The sequence below is a fragment of the Brassica napus genome, chromosome A6 (genome assembly GCF_020379485.1).
Source record: "Brassica napus cultivar Da-Ae chromosome A6, Da-Ae, whole genome shotgun sequence".
Classification (NCBI taxonomy): domain Eukaryota; kingdom Viridiplantae; phylum Streptophyta; class Magnoliopsida; order Brassicales; family Brassicaceae; genus Brassica; species Brassica napus.
The window spans coordinates 24,487,681-24,501,739 of record NC_063439.1 but is presented as its reverse complement, the minus strand read 5'-3'; the positions used below and the strand labels follow the sequence as shown (position 1 = coordinate 24,501,739).

The window sequence follows — 14,059 nt, the reverse complement described above, 5'->3', positions numbered from 1 at the left end:
TTTCCTGACCACTATCTTAAATCGTCTGAATATTTCCTTTAAATTATAAAAGATAATCAATTAAGATTGTAACAATGCATAAGTTTCTAAAAAAAACTGTGAAAAGGAGCTCAAGCTAAAACTAAAACTTTCTTCCTTGTTAAGTATCCTCTTTTCGCCAAGAGCTAATTAGCAGAAAAGAAATGCATCATTTAAAGATAAAATGGAAACTTAAAAGGGCACTTACTATAGTATACCTCAAAGCAGATGAAATAATAAACTATAATCTTTACAAAAATGAGATTTAGAAACATATCCAGATTGCAAAGAAGAGAATCCATATCTGATTGACAGCTAGGGAAGATTTGAGTCAGTTTGTTTTCATGTCACAAGCAAACTTCCTTTTGGCCTTGGTGGGGTGGGATAGAGAAGCTTGCCCTTGTACATAGTAAAGCCAAAGTTTAAACAGACCTGGCCCCACAATTTTCTTACTATATATCTGTTAGGGATCAGGATGGTGTCCTTCCAGTATTGATTCTTACAGGGATTCTGTGACCAAAGACATCTCAATATTTCACTTCAAGTAACATGCTCAATGGAAGAGTTCCTTACCAGAGTAGAATAAATTAGTAAGAAGGATTCCGTACATACCTCTGTTAAGTCACTTCCATAAAGGTTTTATCTAAGTTAGAAGTTATGCTTAGGATGGTTATTGATGTATATCACTCATACATTTAGAAATTATGTATAGCAAGTTGCTCTCTCACGCTTAAAGGTATCAAGAGAAGCCATATGTAATGGAAAAAGGAGAAAACTCTAACTGACATCATATACTCAAAGTGTGTACAACTAAATTTCTGCTTCACAAACACATAGGCGACATACACACCAGTACCGATTTTAAAATTATCATAACACTGCAACTTGTTTCCCTCTTATGACTTGGCAACAAACAAAATGGCGATCAGTGTACAAAGGCACCTGCAAAAGAATATAACCTGAAAGTCTGAGACAGTAAGAAAAATGTGACAGGAAGAAACAAAAATGATCTTGTATATTTTATTTATTTACATCTAAAACAACATACTCTATAGTATTCAAAGGTTGGAACAAACTACAGGTCTTCAATCCCAGCCTCTGTTCAATGCCTTTAAACGAGAAAATGGCCACATGTGACTGCTGAGATTCACTCTGGATTCAAGATTTTCTTGGCTTTTGAGCCCATTTGGGTCCATATATAGCCAGATGTGTCCGGCCAAACCTTCGATCAGTCATCTGTATAAAAAGTCTCTAATCAACATTCATCCAACCCCATTTCATTACACAACCAGCAAGGGAAATAGTTACCTTTTCAAGGCATCCGCATGAATCAAGCATTGTGGTTCGTGAAGGGTACTCAACCACCTAAGACCAGAATACGCCCAAGTGAACATAATAAACACATGGTGACCCAAAAACACTTATAAGATGGTTTAAGAAGGAAAGCTACTCACAATGAACGTATTCTCGCCAATTGCTGGGGACTTAGAAACCTGATCCATCAGAACCTCATAATCAACCTCCATGTACGGTGGTGTAACGCTGATATAATCAAACGCTCCATCCTTACCTGATAGTAAACAAAATACTATTAAAAAAAGCTGAAAGTTTTGCAAAAAGTAAATAACATCTTCAAGAAAAAGACAAGACATGCCTACTAATTTATCTGCACGTTCCAAGAAGTTTTCGACACGAGCAGTGTGTATAACCGAAGCTTCAACAAACCCAGTGTGTTCCAAGTTTGGTTGTAGAACATTTGAAACAACCCAAGGATCCATCTCCACAAAATGTGCCTGTGGAGAAACCAAAGAGAATCAAAAACAAGATCATACAAAACAAACATCTGCCATTTACAGTTTTATTTATTTCCTTTCTTACCTCAGAACATCCTCTGCTGATTGCTTCTATTCCAACGGATCCTGTACCGCTGTACAAATCCAACCACCTCCCAGGACGAAGAGACGTTGGACAACCACCAGCTGCCTAAAGAAAGAGCCAAGAGGGTTTAGAATCAGTCTTGAAATGTTCATCACACAAAAAAAAGTGAAATCTCTAATCTATTACCTGGAGAATCCCAAAAGCTGCACCTTTGACAACTTCCATCATAGGTCTAACATCCATTCCCTTAAGAGAAAGCAGCTTCTTTCGTTTGGCCGTTCCAGCAAGAACCTAGAACAACTCCACACATTGAGGTTAATCAAACAACACAAACCCCTAAATGCTTTTAAAACACCAACAAACAAGTAAATACACACCTGCAAGAACCTAAAACAACTCCACATATTGAGGCAACCAAACAACACAAAACCCTTAAACGCTTTAAAACACCAAGAAACAAGAGCAAAAGCACACCTGAAGTAACCTATGAGTTGTTCTTGGCTGTACAGCAACAACTTCTTCCTCTTTTTGACTGTTCCTTCCACTCCTTTCCTCCTCTTTTCTTCTAGACTTCTACAAACGTGTATTGAAATAACCCAACAGCAAGTCAGCAACTTTCCACATCTCTCAACAACTGTATCAGATAAGAACAGAGGAGAGATGAGTAATGAACCTTGGATTGAGAGGCAAACTCAGTAGCATCATAACCATATCGTTCCAGCAACAGTTTCTTATCCTCGCTTGCCAAACCAGCTCCTATATCTGATTTCAAAATGAACCTCACAAGGTATTAAACAAAGAAGTCTATATGTATTTGAGCATTGAAAGAAACAAACTTTCGCACTTTTACGGCTCGAGGCGACGGTGACGACTGGTTTACGAGTACGCAGTGGAGTAGAAACACTAAAGAGGTGAACTTTGGGGAAAGAAGAGTACTTTACACCCAGATTCTTACTCATATCGATGTTGATTCCAAGTGGAGAGACTATGGTAGAAGATAACACGACCGCCATAGCTCTAAAGGTTTCGACTTTGAAGCTCGCGAGACTGTTAAAAGAGCTTAGCACGAAGGATAGGAATAAACTAAGACCCTCTTCCTTAGCCAGAGGGTCTATTTCTCTATAAAAGTGGTAAACTTATTTGAGCTCTGTATGTTTAGAGACTGTTACATAATTGAATCCCAAGAAACTTGGATAAAGAGAAGAGATAGTATAACTTATTGAAAAACTAGATGAAAGTAGTTCTGAAACATCATAAAACATCGAATTTAAGCTACAAGAGAAGCAGTAACAACAACAACAATAGCATAAGGAAGGTTCTAATAATCGAAATCATTCAAGAGTTGAGGAAACTGTGACAGCATTTCTTGGTCTTTATCCAATATTTCATCCACAAAGGAGCTTGCGGAATGACATGTTCCAGAGGCCTTGGAAGCAATCTTCTGAGAGCTGCATTCTCCTTGGCTGTTGAAGTTTTCGTTCTGCGCAAAAGTGAGGTTGCTAGTAGCTGAGGATCCCACTACTTGTGTCTGAGAGCTAAGAGGTAAAACCGGATCCGAGAGAAGGTAATCACTCCAGCAGAACGTTGTAACCGGTGCCTGAGCCCCTTGGTTTGGCTGCGTGATACTAGCAGAAGATGACGAGGAAGAACATGAAGATGTGGCTCCATTGAGTGGAAAGTTTGAATGGTTAGAGAAATGGAATTCAGATGAAGTGGGATGAGTAAAGATCATAGGAGAGTTGTGATAGCTCTCATGGCTTGTTGTGTTCCTCATCATTTCCCAAGCTGAGTTGGATTGTGTGAGTATAGAGTTGTTAGATGGTTCTGTTTTGAAGTTTCTGACAAAAGGTTCGGATGAGTTTCCATGGCCGCTAATGTTTCTGAATTCCGTAAGGACCTGAGAAACAGGTTTGTGAGTCACCGGATCTATCCCCATTTTCACCAGCCTCTTCTTCAGCTTCGTGTTCCAGTGGTTTTTCACATCGTTGTCTGTTCTTCCTGGAAGCTTTCGCGCAATCGAAGACCACCTGAGAGGATCAGAGATTATTATTATTAGTAGAGTTTGATAGATTTTTTGTCATTGTTAAAAAGTTAGTTAGCAATTAGGTAACCTGCTGCCAATGATTCTGTGACACTGAATGATAAGCTCTTCTTCTTGGGGAGAGAAGCTGTCATGTTTGAGGTCAGGTCTTAAGTAATTAGTCCATCTCAATCTACAGCTCTTTCCACATCGATTCAGACCTGCACCCAAAGTTAAAAAAAAATAAACTCTCAGACTTGTACATTGAAGAGTTCTTAAAATGAAAGAAGAGGCTTATGAATAAGACCTGCTTTCTTGGGGATCAAACTCCAGTTTCCTACGCCATGGATTGCAACATAAGCGAGGATCTTAGCGTCTTCTTCTGCAGTCCATAGACCTTTCTTGACATTTGATTTGTCACAACATGGAGGCCTTCCCATTTTTTGTGGGTTATTCAGAGACAGGAGAGAAGGAGAAGATGCTGTGTGGAAGTACCACAAGAAAGGCTTTATGGAAATAGAATGATGCAATGCAAAAGCTCTGAGACTTGTCTAGAGAGAGAGAAATAAAAGGTGAGGATCTCATGCTTGAAGGCTCCTAGTTAACGGTAATTGCATGATTGTTACACTTCATTAGAAATATAAGAGTCTCTATGTGCATGACGTAGTTTAGACAACTATCATCTCATGTACACTACATCACGTATATTATTAATACATAATCAGTTATCATGTATTCCTTGCTTGAGGTTGATGCTACAAATAAACTAAACATGAAACCAGAGAAGCTTATTATTATTCTTTTTAGTATGTGTTCAAACATTTTTGCTTATATAGACCAAAGGTTTTTTCTCTACACACAAAAATTTTCAATCCTTTTTTAATAAGAGCTTTGATTGTTACTTGGTTCTTAAGATGAGCAAGCTTTGCAGCTCTTTCTGCAATATCCCTGGTCTGTTTCTGAACCCACCATGTAGACTGGATTCTTCTTACATTCCCCTGCCTTTGCCCATTTCTCGCAGCTCTCGTTCTCGTCCACACACCCAGTTGTCCTGGACACCGGTCTTTCGAACGACTTCACATGAATCCATCTGGTTGCTGACCATTTCTCTCCCTCAACCACTGGACAGCTTCCATGTAAGCTGCTCGGATCTGTTGTTGCATTCGGATGAAGGTTAAAGAATAGCAATGCGTCCCCTTTCATCGGTTTCACTGCAAAGACACACACTCTCAGATTGTGCAATATACCATTTGGAAAGATAGAATCATACTTAAAGCAAACGCATGTTGAAGAATACATAAAGTACACATGTATGTGTTTCTCTACCTGCATAACCTTGTTTGGCACATTGGGTCCAGCTATCGTCTTTGGGTTGAGCTGTTGCTCCCTTTAAGAATGAATGAACAGTGTTCAAATGAGGCCACTCAAGAAATGAAATCTAAATCATGTGATACATATGTCGTTATTACCTTCCACATGGGAAACACTGTTTCTCCACCTTTTTTGACGTTGGACAAGTACATCAATACGGTGGCGATCCGATGACCACCAAGCTGTTGGTTTACTTGGTCGTGAAAGAAGTCAAAATGCGGTTCATATTTTTGACCGTTCTCGTAGTGCAGTATTTGCATTGATTCTCCATTTTCTGATAGACAACACAGGTAAAAAAAAAAAGAAGAGATGAGTGTTTTTTCTGCTACTAAAGATAAAGTAAGAAAAGTATACATATGCCTCAAACAATACCCTCGGGAAGAAAAGTCCATGCAGCAAGTTTAGCCTCGACATTAGCTACTATATCATCCTGCACCGACACAGAATCTTTACCATTCATGCTTTCAAGCTCAAGGGTCAAACAATCAGTGAATCACAGAAAACCTTTAGAATAACCAGATTAGCATTCAAGCTACTTTTTCTAACCACAGAAGAAGACCATCCTAGATAGTGTTACTTGGTGGTATTAATAACAGAGAACTAATCTGTTTATTTGGTGAAGTTAAGCTAGTCAAATAGAAACAAAAGCAAGATTAGACCTCAGAAAACACATGATAATAAAATTCAACTGATTGCACAAAACAAAACATACAAACGGAACCAGATTTAAAACCACAACAGATCATTCAAAACCTTTACAAGAGCCAACATGTTTTCCTTACTGATTCACACATGTTATGAGTAATAGAAACTGAAGCTCTCACCTGTCTTTTGGAAAGAAACATTCCAGAGCTTGTGCGCACTTCACTCTCCACGCTCTTACCTGAATCATTATCCGCAACCATTGACTTCTCAAGCTTCCCTTTCGCCTAAAACACAAAGTCTCATAACGTTCCATGATCATCACTAAGTCCTCAAACAAACAAACAAAAATAATCAAGAAGATGATTTGATTGATAGTACCAAGTTGATGAAATGATCACATTCCTCATCTGTTAAAAGTCCCTTGTACAAAAACACCCTGCAGAAACCCATCACATACTTTTGTAATCAAAACAATAAAAATTCAGACTTTTTAAAGCAAAAGCAACAAACGAAACCTAGGAGTCCAAGAGAGCTGAGTGACACGAGTTGGATCAATAACTAGAGACGAAGCACTCGTCTTCTGCTTAATCACTGTCCCTTCTCTGCCCACCCCAACCAATTAAAAGAAAGAAAAAAAAACAAATCTTTATCAGTCAAACCAATGCGAAAGAACATCATTCATCGTTAGAGAGAGAGAGAGACAACCTTACCTATTACTACTACTACTCCATCGAGGGATGAATCTGATGGAAGCAGACGAAATTGGAGGGAAAATCAGGATAAGACTTAGCGAAAACGCGAGAAAATTTCGAGAATCCATTTTTTCCCTTCCCTGCTGAGAAAAAAAGAGAAGACTTTTTTCTTTTTGGTGGCGAAGACCAGACATTTAGTAACGAATTTGTATTCTTCTCAATTCTTACCCCCTCAACTATATTCTTCTTCTTAATTTGTCCCTGTAGTTTTGAGATCTTACAATTGCATCCCCTTTTTAAATGTATTAAATGATGGTAAGCGAGTGAGGGAGCGCCAACTGTAATTTCCTGCCTTCCTTTTTAATTCCCCTTTGACTAGATTTTCGTTAACTCTTTCTTACGAGACAGCACTTAATTTTAAGAAATTGTTGCCATAAATAAAAGAGTGAATTAGCCCAATATCATATAAGAAGTAGCAAATTAGGCAAATGCCTATGACACAAAAGTTGTGGGGATCCAACATAGAGAAAATGTCAAAACTGACCTTATGTCTATAAAAAAGAGATCACGACAAAACCGGTGATAATAGGTCATAAGCTAAATGAAATAAAAAGTAATTAGCGAAAAGCAATGGATCTCTCTCTCTTTCTTCCCTCTATTATTTTTGAGAGAGAGAGAATTGCGTTATTTCCCATGCTTGATCAATCTGGTGAGGTTTTCAACCCGTATATCAGGTTTGTCTTCGGCAATGTCTTGTCTGGTTTTGTTTTTTTTTTATTTGTTTTTTTTTTCAGTTTCTCTGAATCAACCTCGCTTCTCTTTTAGAAAGGTTTCAATCGGATCAAAATCTTAGATCGATTTGTTTCATCCTGCCCTCTCTGTTAGGGTTCAATCATCTTCAAGCTTTTGATTTGCATGCAAGGATTTGAGACTTTCGTTTGCTTTTATTTGTTTGATTCGATTGGTTCTGGGTTTGATGTTTTGAAGCGTTGTTTTTGATTTCGTCTGTGCTGAATCAAGCTATTGTGGAAGCCAAATTCTCTCTGTCGCGTTTTCCTGTCTCCAGTATGTTTTCGGTGGAATACCGATTAGACCGTCCGGCAACGGCTTACCTTTGGGTAAATCAAGCAAATTTAGCAAAAAGTTAGCATGTTTTTGGGTTTAGGTTAGCAAACAAAAATCTAAGGTAACCAGCTTTAAAAAGTAATAACCGCTAAAAAGAATGTTAAATAGATATTCTAGAATTTTTAGCATGTATATCGGAAGATTATTGCATATGCTAAAAAGGTTATTAACAAACTAAAGGAAACTTTGCACTGGTCCTGTGTTAAAATATTAAATTAGTTAGCAAATATTGGTGTCGAAGATTTGTTAGATATGTTAGCGCGTTAAATAAAGTATTGTAAGCTATACCGTTTAGTGACCGTGTAACACTTTTTTATGCAGGTGTAGCGTCAACTCTCAACTGCTAACGGGGTTTGTCTATAAAAGGAAGCCAACAAGCAAACTCTCACCATAAAAAAGCTGTCTAGTTAACAAAACCAATACCACTCCTCCGTTTATGTGTATTGATTGTAGACTTTATAGTTACAGAATCTTGTTTCGTGATATTTTATTAATACTAGTTACAGAAGCTGTCTAGTTAACTAAAATATTAGTTTGCTCCATTGTCATTGTGGCCAATTATTTAAGTTAACGTCTTTGAATCGTTTGTAGCCGGCTAAGAATAATACTGGATGAATATATTTAAAGTTAGTTATGGAGTGTCATCGCTACAAAAAGGAAGTTGATAAGGGAGAACAAGGATTCGTTATTATATATAGATAAATCAGTACAAAAAGGGACACAAACATCATTGACTGTCCAAACAAAACATGGTGTCTGCAATCTTTATGAATAGAAGCTAAGTACAGTCGTAGCAATGTAGGTAGTGTGGAGTGTATTGTTGCTAATATTAGTATTTCAAAATCCAAATATAAATTTGGACGATTCTGAAACTAACGAGGATGTCTTTCCATGTCTTCTCCACCTGTATTGTCGGTCCCATCACCCTCACGGATTTCTTCAGCCTCACGATTGTCGGTAACTGGAATCTGAAACATTTACATGAATAGCAATGTTAAAAAAAATAAAAACAAGAAAATGTGTTGCAATTTGTAGAGTTCAAACAAAACATAATGAGAGCAATATTTATAAATAGAAGCTAAGAAAATTCATAGCAAGGTAGTGAGCAAAAGTATGTTGCTAACATGAGCAAATTAAAATCCAAACAAAACGGGAAACAAACGTCTTTGGCAGATCAAACAAAACATAGTGTGCAATCTTTATGAATAAAAGCTAAGTACATTCGTAGCAATTTATTATGGAGTGCATTGTTGCTAATATTAGTATGCCAAAATCCAAATATAAATATGGATAATTCTGGAGAAAAGGAGGATGGCTTACCATGTCTTCTCCACCTGTATTGTCGGTCCGTCACCTTCAATTGTGAGAATCTAACCGGTTTGCCAGCAAATAGAAACCGAACTTCGTGCTTCTTCGCCACCTTCAATTGTCGGGATAACAGGAACCGACCAAACCGGCCAGAAAACGAGGGTTTGTCTGCAATTTCGACAAGCTTTCCGAACTGGGTCTCCCTGATAGTCTGAGCTTCATCTGGTTCGAGGGCGTTGAGAATTTTCCGAATGCATGTAGGTTTGTGGTAAGGAGTAACGCCGACAGGTTCATCGCCTAGCGCAAACATTCTAGGAGGAAACGGGGGCGGAGAGGGAGGTTCATCGCTTCCATCCATCTGAATTTATTTTTGGATTGAAGTGTAAAATTGAGATCTAATTTAGAATGGTTGAATTGAAGTAGAACAATGGATCAACAGAACTTAATATAAAAGGGGATGACGTGAGAGACTTTTGATATGCACAACTACGAAGCCAATAACCGAGTTTCGATAACTGAAAAAAATCTACGTGCCTGACACAAAAAAGGTAACGTGTTGGATTGGGTAATAAAAAATAAATAATTAAAGAAGTAAATTATATTACAAGAACAGTAGGTAACCGGTTGATGTGAGTATGAAGTGAGCAAGGTTAGAAATGTAAAACTAACACCTCCTGACATCCTCGATAATGTAAATAGTGCATTTACCTAATTAGCGTATATGTCTTGTGTGTACGGTGCAATTTCTCTAAATAAAATAAAGTTTTGTAAGTTGTCAATATCAAATTTATGATGGGTTAATGTTTATTTGAGATCTGGAGATTATTAATTACTAAGTGTCAGTTTGATATTTTTTACATAGATTAAGAAAATTATTAGAATGTGTTTAAGTTGTTATTAATTACACATATTTTGAACAATAATATTTGAGATAAATAAAATTATTTATAAAATTAATGCAATTTACAATTAATTTTTAGTTGTAAGTAATATAATTTTGATTGAAATTTTGAAGTGACAATTTTTGTGTAATACGAAAAAATGATATTCCATCCGTTTCACTAAGATACATGTTTTAGAAAAAAAATTGTTTCACAAAGATAAATGTTCTATTTTCTATAAAAAAAATTGTAAACTTCAATAAAATTAATTAAGTTTATTAAATTATTATTGGTTAAAAGTTATTAAAATTTGAAAATTACAAACAACAACATTCATTATAGTGATTTAATGAGTTTTTTTAATAAATGTGAAAACAATAGAAAATCTATATTTTATGATCGAATACAAACGATGGAAGTAGTTATTATTTTGGATGACATTGGTAAAGACTAATTGGCATCAAACTGTTGACGAAATGTAAATGGGTTCTGTGAAATTGAAGTTTCTACAAAAGAAAATTTCACTTTTACAATATTTCGATCATCAAAAATGACTAAATAATTCATTAGCGAATAAAATTTTTAAAGAAATCATTGTTAAATTCTTTTTTTTTTTGGTTTTTATCGTTTTGTAATATATGTTGCTTATGTAATAATTGATTTTCGGAGTTTATGTAATGATGTTGTAAACTCGTTTTAATTTCAGTGAAATTACTTTACCGGAAAAGAAAAGTTTTGTAAGTTGGTTCCAATATTAGTGGGCTTACATTAAAGTTCATTAACAGCATGGGCCCATTAATGGCTTTCTTTCGTGTAACGTACGTCCGAAAAACCCTAACCCTCCTCATTATGGGGAAGACACTTCTTATAAATACACAGCTTTGCCCTAGCAGTAACACGCTTTGTTTTTCACCGTTCGTGCAGAGAAGAAGAAGAAGAAGAGGAACGATGAAGGTTATCGCTGCTTTTCTCCTCGCGAAACTCGCCGGAAACGAGAACCCAACCAAAGGTGATCTGAAGAACATCTTCGATTCCGTTGGAGCTGAGTTCGACGAAGCGAAGACGGATCTGTTCTTTTCTCTGGTGAAGGATCACGACGTGACGGAGCTGATCGCGGCTGGAAGGGAGAAGATGGGGGCTCTATCTTCCGGTGGTGCAGCTGTTGCTATGGTGGCTGGAGCAGGAGGCGACGCTCCTTCCGCGGCTGAGCCAGCGGCGGAATCTAAGAAGGTTGAGGAAGAGAAAGAGGAGTCGGATGATGGTGAAGGCATGATGAGTCTCTTTGATTGAGGATCTGATCTTTTAAGATCTAAACAGGTTTTTATTTTTTGTTTTTAATGTGGGATTCTATGGATGGATCGTTGTTGCTACCTTCGGATAATTTCAGTATTTTAATTAAATATATCTGATGCTCGAATTATGACTCGTCTTTATAATTTACCAAGAGCTCTAAATCGAGTAATAGACATGTGCAAACCAGACATGTTAATTGTTTAGGATGTTTATTTCGTTTGTTATACATTATTATCCTGTAGACCACTTGCATCTGATGCTTGAGTCTGTCAAGCTTTGAGATTTGAATGTTACACCTTGAAACAATCAACATAAATGTCCATTGCGAAACGCAAAGTCTTATAAATTATGAAATGAAACTCCACCTTGGGGGGTTTTTACTTGGGAGAAATCCATTGTGTAGACTAGAAACTAAAATGAACCAGCTTCTTCAAGCTAGACTCAGAAACTAATTGTGAAAGTTATGCCAACATAGGAGCTGCTCTTATTTACTTCCATTATTTCCGATTTTAAAGCTCTCCCTCGCTTTGAGTGTATAATGGAAAAGGGCTCAACGATTTTGACGAATTGTCTCTTTGTACTGTGAGAAGAAATTCTTCGTTTCTAGTTGATGATGATGATGGTGGTCTAAGCTTGCGCCAAGAATTACTGCTCGACACTTTTGAGTTGGGATTTCCACTCTGTTCTTAATGAGCTTTTCACTAAGCCCAATTTCTTGAGCGCATTTGGAAGCCGGTTAATTATGTTATTACGGCTATGAAATATACTACGTGATTTTACCGCCGACAATTTTACCACTGAAAATATTCGATGGTATGTCATGCACTATTTTACATTTTCTGGTTTGAACCTCAGATAACTAGTATAAAAAATATTAATGAACTTATTAATCAAAATATTGAACTAAAAGGGGAGAGGAAGAGTATTCTGGTTTTGGTTTTATAATATTTTAGTTTCGTTAAACTTTTATTTCATCCATCTTTAGTAAAATTCTCTGATTCTGACAATAAAATTTACTAGATTCTTTTCTTGTTTCACAAATCTATATTTCATATTAAAAATTATTTTTATATTTTTTAAATAACATTATCTAAAAAATTTGAATTAATTAAATATTATTGGTTAATAATTATTACAAAGTATATAGTAAATGTAAATAATAAATTTTGAAATAATTACTAGTATATTTTTAATATGTGAATATCATAGAAAATATTTTAGGAACAGAGAGAGTAATAAAGAGAAAAAGACAAAGATAGCACCAAACCAAGTTTTTGTTTCCAAAGTAGCACTCAAGGCTCAAAGTCACAAAAATAGGTTTCATTAAAGATGTAAATATACACTTATAACCCTTGGGTTAATTAATCCAAACTTTAGGGTTTAGAGTTAAGGGGTGGGGTTTTGGAATTATGGTTTAAAATTTTATAAAAAATAAATACTAAAATAAAAAATAAAAATTTTAAAAACAGTTTCAAAAAGTATTTTTAAATTATAAAAAGAAAATTTAAAAAAAAATTTCGAAAAAAAAATTTCAAAAAAATAAAAATAAAAATTTCGAATCTGAAAAAGATTAGAAACTATAAATTTTTTTTTTTATTTATTTTTATTTATTTTATTTTTGTTTGTTTATTTAATTTTAAATCAAGGGTATTAGGGATATTTTACCCTTTAATGAATGTCATTTTTGTGACTTTCTCCTTCTAGTGCTATTTTGAGACATAAACTTCAAAAGGTGCTATTATTGACAATTGCCGAGTAATAAACTTAAAAATACAACAAAAGACTAGTTAGCTTATAATTCTAACTACAATAAAAACTTTATAAATTAGTAATGTTAGAACAATAATATTTTATTTACTTATAAAATTATTGATTTATAAATATTATATTTTAGCTTTTACCGTATATGCATTAATTAAATAAAAAACGACTTTCCTAATGATTATTATATTATTTTGTATATATAAAATATGGTTTATAAATTTTGTTTTAAATATAATTTTATTAAATATTATCAAAAATATATTGAAATGTTAACAAAAGACAGAGATAAATTCTATTGTGAATATAAAATAAACAATACAATTTTTTGTATCTACTTTATCTATATATAATCAATTAATTTTAAATTTTAATGGAACCATCTGTTTACGTATGATTTTTTAAAGAATATTATTTTATCAATTTGTGTTATATTTTGAACCGGTCTAACTTGGGACCGAATAAATTTATTAATTTACCATATATATTAATTTGTAGAATTGCTACTGTATGTATAAGCTAATCAATCAAAAGCTTTGGTTATGTTTGATTTCTTTGGTCAGACATACCCCACCAATATTCTTTATTTTTTCTTGAACAACCCCACCAAAATTCCAGAGAGCCCATTTTGATTGTAGCTCTAATTCAGTTGACGTCATCCCAAGTAAGCATGCTTCTCTAAGCACACCCGCGTATACTAACAAATTAAATGACATCGATAAAACGACAATAAAAACTTGATTTTACAATGTTTTTGTGTGATTATTTAATTGATTAGCCGTAAACCATTTGTTACTATTTAAATCTATAATTATGTTTTTCTTATCGTAATTTCGTGAGTATATAATCTGCATGTGGTGTTGTGGTGATTAATAAACTTAGGATGTAAATGTAATTTCATAGCGATCGCTCTTTCCTTTTTAGCTACTTCGATTATAGTTGAAGATAACGGATGAACCTAATATATGTTCAGATCCAATTACCACTTAAAGCAAATAAATGAAAATCTGTCATTGTGTAAAACATGTCATTACGTCGCATATTAATTTGTGTAAAAGCTACTTTTA

At 35.0% G+C, this 14,059-nt stretch overlaps 5 protein-coding genes across 6 annotated transcripts; 1 reads left to right on the top strand and 4 right to left on the bottom strand.

The window, feature by feature from the left end:
• Nucleotides 1-691: 691 nt before the first annotated feature.
• LOC106415618 (putative rRNA methyltransferase YlbH) lies at nt 692-2,999 on the bottom strand. The gene is made up of 10 exons (XM_013856371.3): nt 2,741-2,999; nt 2,570-2,658; nt 2,371-2,469; nt 2,083-2,187; nt 1,897-2,001; nt 1,673-1,811; nt 1,473-1,588; nt 1,327-1,383; nt 1,067-1,254; nt 692-960 (listed from the first exon to the last, which is right to left on the bottom strand). The coding sequence occupies exons 1-9, from the start codon at nt 2,907-2,909 to the stop codon at nt 1,177-1,179; spliced, it is 957 nt and encodes a 318-aa protein (XP_013711825.2). The 5' UTR covers nt 2,910-2,999; the 3' UTR covers nt 692-960; nt 1,067-1,176.
• Nucleotides 3,000-3,097: 98 nt separating this feature from the next.
• LOC106411592 (transcription factor MYB35) lies at nt 3,098-4,454 on the bottom strand. Its single transcript, XM_013852381.3, has 3 exons — nt 4,224-4,454; nt 4,008-4,137; nt 3,098-3,923 (listed from the first exon to the last, which is right to left on the bottom strand). The coding sequence occupies exons 1-3, from the start codon at nt 4,354-4,356 to the stop codon at nt 3,215-3,217; spliced, it is 972 nt and encodes a 323-aa protein (XP_013707835.2). The 5' UTR covers nt 4,357-4,454; the 3' UTR covers nt 3,098-3,214.
• Nucleotides 4,455-4,683: 229 nt separating this feature from the next.
• Nucleotides 4,684-6,885, bottom strand: LOC106411593 (probable prolyl 4-hydroxylase 7). Of its 2 annotated transcripts, none has more exons than XM_013852382.3 (8): nt 6,643-6,885; nt 6,448-6,534; nt 6,311-6,368; nt 6,112-6,216; nt 5,660-5,717; nt 5,386-5,561; nt 5,243-5,303; nt 4,684-5,127 (listed from the first exon to the last, which is right to left on the bottom strand). In XM_013852382.3, the coding sequence occupies exons 1-8, from the start codon at nt 6,816-6,818 to the stop codon at nt 4,826-4,828; spliced, it is 1,023 nt and encodes a 340-aa protein (XP_013707836.2). In that variant the 5' UTR covers nt 6,819-6,885; the 3' UTR covers nt 4,684-4,825. The 2 variants fall into 2 exon arrangements, with proteins under 2 accessions (XP_013707836.2, XP_048591304.1); XM_048735347.1 differs by having other exon boundaries at nt 6,448-6,538; nt 6,650-6,801.
• Nucleotides 6,886-8,505: 1,620 nt separating this feature from the next.
• On the bottom strand, nt 8,506-9,415 carry LOC125575942. The gene is made up of 2 exons (XM_048735346.1): nt 9,070-9,415; nt 8,506-8,717 (listed from the first exon to the last, which is right to left on the bottom strand). Exons 1-2 carry the CDS (start codon nt 9,413-9,415, stop codon nt 8,695-8,697), a joined length of 369 nt encoding a protein of 122 aa, XP_048591303.1. The 3' UTR covers nt 8,506-8,694.
• Nucleotides 9,416-10,709: 1,294 nt separating this feature from the next.
• LOC106414669 (60S acidic ribosomal protein P2-3-like) lies at nt 10,710-12,113 on the top strand. The gene has a single exon (XM_048735345.1). It carries the CDS (start codon nt 10,725-10,727, stop codon nt 11,226-11,228), a length of 504 nt encoding a protein of 167 aa, XP_048591302.1. The 5' UTR covers nt 10,710-10,724; the 3' UTR covers nt 11,229-12,113.
• Nucleotides 12,114-14,059: the final 1,946 nt, after the last annotated feature.

What these genes read in the sequence shown, in the direction of transcription:
- LOC106415618 (XM_013856371.3), bottom strand. Translation starts at nt 2,909, where the DNA reads ATGGCGGTCGTGTTATCTTCTACCATAGTCTCTCCACTTGGAATCAAC. An exon ending in AGTTTGCCTCTCAATCCAAG is followed by an intron (nt 2,470 to 2,569) that starts GTTCATTACTCA and finishes ACACGTTTGTAG; the next exon opens with AAGTCTAGAAGAAAAGAGGA. An exon ending in TCAGCAGAGGATGTTCTGAG is followed by an intron (nt 1,812 to 1,896) that starts GTAAGAAAGGAA and finishes GTTTCTCCACAG; the next exon opens with GCACATTTTGTGGAGATGGA.
- LOC106411592 (XM_013852381.3), bottom strand. Translation starts at nt 4,356, where the DNA reads ATGGGAAGGCCTCCATGTTGTGACAAATCAAATGTCAAGAAAGGTCTA. An exon ending in TTTGATCCCCAAGAAAGCAG is followed by an intron (nt 4,138 to 4,223) that starts GTCTTATTCATA and finishes CTTTGGGTGCAG; the next exon opens with GTCTGAATCGATGTGGAAAG. An exon ending in CACAGAATCATTGGCAGCAG is followed by an intron (nt 3,924 to 4,007) that starts GTTACCTAATTG and finishes TGATCCTCTCAG; the next exon opens with GTGGTCTTCGATTGCGCGAA.
- LOC106411593 (XM_013852382.3), bottom strand. Translation starts at nt 6,818, where the DNA reads ATGTCTGGTCTTCGCCACCAAAAAGAAAAAAGTCTTCTCTTTTTTTCT. An exon ending in ATGGACTTTTCTTCCCGAGG is followed by an intron (nt 5,562 to 5,659) that starts GTATTGTTTGAG and finishes GTTGTCTATCAG; the next exon opens with AAAATGGAGAATCAATGCAA. An exon ending in CAGTGTTTCCCATGTGGAAG is followed by an intron (nt 5,304 to 5,385) that starts GTAATAACGACA and finishes TCATTCTTAAAG; the next exon opens with GGAGCAACAGCTCAACCCAA.
- LOC125575942 (XM_048735346.1), bottom strand. Translation starts at nt 9,415, where the DNA reads ATGGATGGAAGCGATGAACCTCCCTCTCCGCCCCCGTTTCCTCCTAGA. An exon ending in ATACAGGTGGAGAAGACATG is followed by an intron (nt 8,718 to 9,069) that starts GTAAGCCATCCT and finishes TAAATGTTTCAG; the next exon opens with ATTCCAGTTACCGACAATCG.
- LOC106414669 (XM_048735345.1), top strand. Translation starts at nt 10,725, where the DNA reads ATGGGCCCATTAATGGCTTTCTTTCGTGTAACGTACGTCCGAAAAACC.